The 7,867-nt window shown below is 44.3% G+C and overlaps 1 protein-coding gene across 1 annotated transcript; it reads right to left on the reverse strand.

Moving 5' to 3' along the window:
- Positions 1-305: 305 nt before the first annotated feature.
- Positions 306-1,113, reverse strand: LOC129351935 (gamma-crystallin M2-like). The gene is made up of 3 exons (XM_055020792.1): positions 1,021-1,113; positions 707-949; positions 306-621 (listed from the first exon to the last, which is right to left on the reverse strand). The coding sequence occupies exons 1-3, from the start codon at positions 1,111-1,113 to the stop codon at positions 343-345; spliced, it is 615 nt and encodes a 204-aa protein (XP_054876767.1). The 3' UTR covers positions 306-342.
- Positions 1,114-7,867: the final 6,754 nt, after the last annotated feature.

A 7,867-nucleotide genomic window follows, 5' to 3' on the forward strand; every position in this document is an offset into this window, starting at 1 on the left:
CAGGTTTCTGCTTTTTGAGGTTCAACCAATGAGAACCAAGGACAATGATTGGCGCTTCTGGATTGAGCCAATAGCGGTTCAACTTATTTCAGCTTCCCAAGCTGCTTTTCTCTGAACATTTTAGATATTTTCTCAGTCAGGAAGCTGGCAGATTTCTGCTCCATGGAAACGTCCATGAACCCAGAACGAACAGGATCCACTGGCCTACTTCAGCCTGCCAAGCAGGTTCTGGTGAAGTGATTTTTTGCAGCATGTTATCCCAGACTCAACAACTGTATTTTTTGATCAATAATCATGACAAAGAATGGAAATGCTCAGAGTACTTTATTTGTGGTTAAACATTTAGTACCAGGAGTCCATGATCCTCCTCATGCTCATGAACCTCATGCCTCCGTAGCCCATGTCCCTGAAGCTGCGGTACTCCCCGGGCCTCATGTACATCATCCTGCCTCTGTAGTGGGGGTACTCGTACATCAGCCAGTGGCCGTCCATCACGTGGCAGGACATGCAGTCGGACATGTGGTAGCGGTCCATGAAGGAGTCGCAGTCGTCCATGCACTCGTGCATGTGGCCTCCGAAGTTCTCCCTCTCATAGATCCTCATCCTGTAGGATCCCCGGTACTGTAAAACCAAGCAAACTCAGGTTGGTTTGGACGGATCAGGGACAAACGCTGTGCAGAGCGGAGACGGAGCGGAGTCTGCCTACCATGGAGATCATGCGGCAGGAGCGGATGCAGTTGTTCCAGCCCATCATGCTCATGTAGTCACCGTACTCGCCCCGGCGGAAGAAGTACTGGTTCCCCATGTAGTTGGGCCGGTCGTAGACCATGAAGCAGCCGCTCTCCACCCTGCAGGAGTGGCACCGGCTCATGTAGGAGTGCATGTCGGCGCAGTCGCCCATGCACTCATAGGACCGGCCCATGAAGTTCCTGTCCTCGTAGAAGATGATCTGGAAAACAGAAACGCTTTACAACCAAGCAGCAGAAAACGGTGAAATGAAACCAGTGGTTCTGGTTCTACCTTGCCCCTCATGTTCATGTCGGTGTTGGTCATGTTGGCTGCAGACGAGTGCTTGCTCTGGCTCTGGCTCTGGCTCTGGCTCTGGCTGTGCATTCCTACCTGGTTTAACCCTTTCCTTTTATACCTGAGCAGATGTAAAGAACCACTGACCCCCTCTACAGAACACCACACTCAGCAAGCTTTTTTTGTCTTTTAGTGTTTAGAAAAGCCTTTCTGTCATTTTGACAACGTGTGAATGGACGAAGCCATGTGACTGGCAAAAGTTGCCAGTTCAGGACGGAGAATGTTCCCTCAGTCGCTCTGACCTGAGACTTTTCTGATGACTCTGGGATAGTTTTATGACAAAAAGCACTTTGAAATGACTCATTACATGAATGTGCCATATTGTAGAAAAGTTTATGTATCACAGTAACTTTGATCATTTTCTTTAAATAACATATCTTAAATGAAAAAGATGATGTCTTACTGTAAATAAAACTGGCATCACAAGGAATATCTTTTAGAAAAATACAAATTGTTCTGTTTTATTTGTATTTTAATAACAATATGTTGGTCAGTAATCAGAGTAAGAATCTCAGCATAACATCCGTCTGACCTTCATACAATTAGTGGTTCAACTTTGAAAAGAAAAAGAAAATGTTTTAATATAAAATCAGTTGCAGTTTCAAAACATAATATCTGACATTTCTGACAACAACCTTGTCTTTGACAAAAGGAAAATACAGTCATGGAGTCTTTTATCAGCAGACTGTCAGCAATGATTAATAAAGTTATTTTACCACATTTTGGAATCTAAAAGTAGCAGCGTTTTGGGCTTTTTGATCAGAAACTATGAAGGAAATGAGTGGGCAGGGAAACAGGAAGTACTTTACTGTGATGTAACATAGTAAAGTACTTTTGTGTTACTCTACCTTTCCCAGGTAAAAGGTAGTTTCCTTTTACCTGGGATTGTTCCGCCCACAGCGCCGTATGGAGCAGAATTCTGGCAATGGGATCACAACGTCACCGTGGGAATGCCAGGAGTTACAATGTTCAGTACAAGTTTAATTTCTGATTGGGATCAAAAAAAGTATTTTTTAAATGAATCTATAATCCAATAATCAAAGGTTGTGGAATCAATACAGGACATGATCAGTTCTAATCTCATTCTCCTTGCTCAACTGAGAGGAAGGATTAAAACTATGAAATAAACACTTTACAGAACACAACTCTTTATTTTTTATCAAATAAAATCTTAGTCATAAAACATGACTTCTTAAAGTTGCTTTTAACTTGTAATCACTGAAGTTTTTGATAATTTCACTCAACAAAATGTGACGTCTGTTCCTGGTTTCTCTGTCGGTGACTGACTTTCCTGTTTTATTACTTTCTTTTTTGTTTCTATCATGTAGAACACTTTGAACAGGCAGACAGGCCGAGAGATAGACAGAGAGAGAGAGATAGACAGACAGAGAGAGACAGACAGACAGACAGACAGGCAGACAGACAGACAGACAGACAGACAGAGAGAGAGAGAGACAGACACACAGAGAGAGACAGACACACAGACAGACAGACAGACAGAGAGAGACAGACAGACAGAGAGAGACAGACAGACAGACAGAGAGACAGAGAGACAGACAGACAGACAGACAGAGAGACAGAGAGACAGACAGACAGACAGACAGACAGACAGACAGACAGACAGACAGACAGACAGACAGACAGACAGACAGACAGACAGACAGACAGAGAGAGACAGACACAGACAGACAGACAGAGAGAGACAGACAGACAGACAGACAGACAGACAGAGAGACAGAGAGACAGACAGACAGACAGACAGAGAGAGACAGACAGACAGACTTCTTAAACCAACACATCCATGTTGTGTGTTGCAGGTGGTTGGTTGCCAGGCCAGCACAGTAGCAGCAACTTTTGCCAGTTCCTGCAACCTGAGCGGCTGCCAGTGAAACAGCGTAATGGTCCAGCTGCTGATCAGACACAGGACTTCTTCAGGACTTCTTCAGGACTTCTTCAGGACTTCTTCAGGACTTCTTCAGGGCGGCTCCCAGACGCAGCGGCCCTCTCAGCAAGGCCTCTGAAGGCCTGTCTGCCAGAGAGCTGGAGCTGGGCTGGACGGAGATCACGGCCGTCTGCTGCGCTGCCAGGCTCCGACTCTCCTTTACCGTCCGGCCAACTTCTCACGCCGAAGTCTCAGCAGCATTCCCAGATTTCCGGGAAGAGAGATTCCTAATTTTTCCTTCCTCTGAAGGAAGACCAGAGGCAGGTATCACCAAACGGTTCCATTCAATCCTCTTATTTCTTCCTAAACAACCACAAGTGTCACCTTTCCAGGATTAATCCGTCGGAAATGAACTTTAACTGAAAAATGTTTATTTATTTCATTGCAAATAAATATTTTTCAATAACCTGTCATGAGTTTGTTGGTCTAAGCCGCTGTGGTGATAATAAAGTTGAGTGGTTGAACGTCAGAGAGCGTATTGGATGCTGCTGGTGGCTGAATCAAAAGGCATTGAGTTCCCTCAGCCTTTGTCTGCGTTGACACCCTAATCCGCCGCAGCAGCCGTGCAGGTGTTGTGCAGCATTCAGGCCTTTGAGGCGGCTTTCAGTGCACGCCGCAGCACCTCTGTATTCACCCTGATGTCTCTACAAGGAAACAGTGGATCAGTGTTTCATGGGCTCCACGTCAGCTGTCACGCAGCCGCTGTGAGGAGCACATTTACAGTACAAAGATCCCCTTAGACTGTCTTTGTGTCAGCATTGTGCCGCAGCCTCTTTCTTCTCCTCCATAATCACGACTGATTAAATCCCTGCTCGCTGTTTCCGAATGCTGGGTGTCAGTCGAGCGGGCCAGGTAAGCCTGAGAAGATGAGGGGATGACGGGAAGGTGGGGCCAGGAAGGAAGTTTTATCGTTGGGCTGAGGTGTCAGTGGCAGAGTGAAGGGATAATAAAATGGATCTGTTTATTCTATTATTCAGAGTGTATCTTATTGTGGCGGTGACATGCTCAGAATGCGTGTCAGCCTGTGGTTTGACTTTTTGTGTTTTGGATTTCTGCAGCAGCTTACCAGACCCATGTGTTTACCTTTCCTTTCCAGAAAGCAGCACCTTGAATACCTGTGTGTCGCCGATGAGGGTTATTAAATTTGACGAGTTAAAAAATGTCTTAACGGTTATCTCACCTTTGTGTCGTCCCTATTGTATCTACCTAGAAGCAGGGCGCTCTCCTTTCGACGCCAATGGCAGCAGCGAAGATAAACAGGCCATGTTTGCTTCTTTTATGACTCTGTGCCGTAGCCTCTGATAATAGCCAGAGAGGAATCCTGAGCCACAACAGGAAGCATGTTCTGATGGCTGTTGGGATGTCGGCATTTCCTCCTTTCTTCTGTCAGACGACGGATGTTTGCAGGTTTTGATCTGACACTTGGTGGAATCAAAGGAACATGCAAAGGAAAGTAAACAGCTTTTATATATCAGTTTCCAAGGAAACACACCCATGATTTAATTCTTCTGTTCATCTCAAAGAAATGGAGGAATCTAAAAAAGTTCACGTTTCGGGGAGATTCACCAGCCTGCGGTTTATCAACAGTTTACAGCAGAAAATGGAAGCGAGACGAGAACTTAGCATGTTCTCGTCTTCAATCAGATTGTAAAAGGTGCTAACATGCTAAGGACATGATTGAGCCTTTTTACTCAGCAAGGATGCATGTAAAAGTTGCAGCATGATGGCACTGAAATTATTCATATGTTAGATTGGCCTAGTCAAAGGCCTTAGGAAAATCAGAGAATTCATCTTTGTGAAGAATCTAGCAGAGTTTAAGGTGTTTGAACTCCTTTTTCAGTTGCTGCATGTGGATAAATTCACCTTGAACTGTTTGTTTCAGATTAATAATTTTGAAAATAGTTTTTCTGTAAGAAAAGTTGGAGTCAACAGGATGACTGTGACTTAGCATGCAAAGTTTTTGTCATGCAGAGCTAAACCCAAGGACATTTCGTCTGTAAGTCAAAGTTAGCCTGAGAGAGAGAGAGAGATCTGTGCTGTGTCAGCAGTGTGCTTAAACCAACTCCAAAGATTAATCACAGGAAAACACATACAGCACACACACACTCACATGCACACACACACACCAACAGGCTTGCACACACTCAGCCAGATACCCACAGTTGTATATCTCGCATTCCCAGCAGTTCAAAGTGTGGTTGGTTTGAAACAGATTAAAAACTGTCTATGAAGTGATGCATTGCAATTGTCATAGCAAGGGTGGGAGAGATCTTTTTTGCATAAAAATCCCCTCTTTCTTCCCACCGCTATCAGCAAAGAGATGGAGAACTCACTAATCCTGCTGTGGTCGCATTTGCATCGGTGGCAAATAAACAAAAGCGCACCATTTTTCATCTCCAGCTTCTATATTAAAAGGAGATGATGGGAGGGGAGGGGAGTCGAGGGAGGAATGAGAATGAGGGGAGAAGGGCACCCAGGCAGACCCTTTGGTGTCACAGATATGCCTGCTGATGTTCGGTTTGGTAAATGGAAACTCCTGCAGCCTGTTTGCACCATCCATCCTCCAGATCTGGAGGTGGCGAGGACCTCCGCGCGCCACATCACAGAAAACCCAAATGTCTCAGTGAAAAGTTCTCAGTCTGCATCAACATGGCATCTGCAATGAAGAATGTGTCACTGGAACGGAGAAGGCAACCAGTGCAGACTGGGATTGTACCTGACAACTCTCGCTTTCATGAGACTGATGATGAAGACAGAAACTGAGCGTGGACCACACCCTTCTGGCTGGGCCGCCCCTTGAAGGGTCTGAGGTTGAATCTAAAACATGATTATCACAAAGTTATGATGCCTCTTACCCATCAGCGACATACAGTTTCCTGCTTTGTGTTTTTGTGGTCTTGTCTTTAGGGTTAAATGCTCAAATTATGTTGTTTCCTCACTTTTTAACTCTGAGATACTCTGGCCTCTGCTTGGTTTATTTAGTCAGATTTCAGCGCAGTATTTTATAAATAGGTGGGAATATGTGGTGAGGTCCTTCAATGGTTCTGTCATGAAGTTGCATTCACACCAGTTGTGTTTAATCTGGTTCAATCCAGGCCAGTTTGCTTGGGCTTGTGTGAATGTGCAATCAGATCTCAGTCTGGTTCGGTTGCTTTGAATTCACATGTGAATATCAAGCAGACTGGAGACATCTCCAAAAGCAGGAAGTGCACTGCAGCACAGGGCATTCTGGGTAAATACAACCTAAAGAAATGTTAGCAAAGCTAATGCTAGCAGGAAACAACACAACGTCCTACAGCTGCAGAAATCTGACACCACTCCCTTTGGGTTTCCATTTGGTGAAGAATGCAGTTCAGTGCTTCTGATTGCTGTGACGTTCATCCATAAAGAACATTATAAGGTCTAATAGGCAGCTGGTTTCTGCATATGGTATCCCTGGGTTGTCAAGGCAGGACATGAAGAAAAAAAGTTTAGTTTCCTGCCCACTAAAGTTACCAATACTGAAAATATTCTAATGTTTCTACCTGGTATTCTCTTCAGATATTTCTGTGTGACGTTATTCAATAAGATCCAAGTTTAGCCGATGCCAAATTTCAGTCAGAAGGAAAACGTGAACATCAGTTTTATGGCTTTTTTTCAGGAGGAAATGATTGGGAGAGTCTTCCTACCAGGCCAGCATCGCTCTGCAGGGACAACAAACTCCATCACTCGGCCTGCAGTCGGTTTCCTCCACTTCATTCTGCGGCTGGAAGAGATTCAGAGGAGCATCCTTCTTATCTATGTGTGTATGCTTGTGTACAGTGAAAGGCTAATCTAATCACCACACACTCTCTGCTTCCTCCAGGTGTATTACTGTACCAGGAGTGTAATGCAGAGAGAGGGAGGAGGAGCGAGATAAGTAATATTGATCTGATGTGGTGATTGTCACTCCGTTGCCTGCCTTGAATAGCTAATCTCTTTACACACGGGTCAGGGAGAAGAAAGGCAGCAGGGCTGCAGGTTTAGCCGCAGCTAATCGACAGATTGTTCTCGGTGTGGGGCGATCAAACAGCGGCTGATAACGCTGGATGTGAAATTGTGTCTCCTAGCAGCTGATGGTGAGTTTGGTCACAAACTTCTGGGCTTCACCATGCAACTGATGTCGATTGTATCGGCTTAGACATTTGCAAAGACTGAGTAAGTAAATCTTTAGCGTTGTGCAGAAGTCTCAGACTGAATCCAGGCATGCGTGTTTTCATTTTGGTTCACTAATATTAATCTGTCACATCATTGTGGAAGAAGTGCTGCTTGTTATTCAACACAATATCTGTTTCTGCAAGGCTCTCTCAAGGTTCCACCACAACATTTTAGTCTGGGTAAGGTCTGGTCTTTGACTAGGCCACTTTCAGCAGAATAATTAACAGTCGCACAAAGCAGAAATGGTTCAGGAATGGTTTCAGGAGGCACAATTAATTTTTTCATTTTCATTGCTTGTGTTGGGTCTATATTACTGATGTGCAGGTCCACTGAAAAGATAACTTATACAAGGACCTAGTGGCTGACTGATTTTATGTTAATGTTAAAATAACATTTAAACCTCGATCTTTAATCTATTACTGGCTGTAACCCATTAGGAAAATGTTCTCTGCTTTATTTTAACTCTTGTCTCTTTGTATGACTTTATATAATTTCTGTTGGTTCGAAAGTATCTCAGTAAAACTAATTTTGATTAAAAATAAAAAACAATCGTGACGTATTAATATGTCAATAAAAGCTATTAGCTGCTTCAAGAAATGGAGACTCCTGATTGGTGAGGCGGAATAAGCCCCTCCCCCAGCGCTCATCGATGTGCTGCTGCTGAAG

Source organism: Poeciliopsis prolifica, unplaced genomic scaffold (assembly GCF_027474105.1).
Source record: "Poeciliopsis prolifica strain line A6 unplaced genomic scaffold, Auburn_PproV2 SCAFFOLD070, whole genome shotgun sequence".
NCBI classification, from domain to species: domain Eukaryota; kingdom Metazoa; phylum Chordata; class Actinopteri; order Cyprinodontiformes; family Poeciliidae; genus Poeciliopsis; species Poeciliopsis prolifica.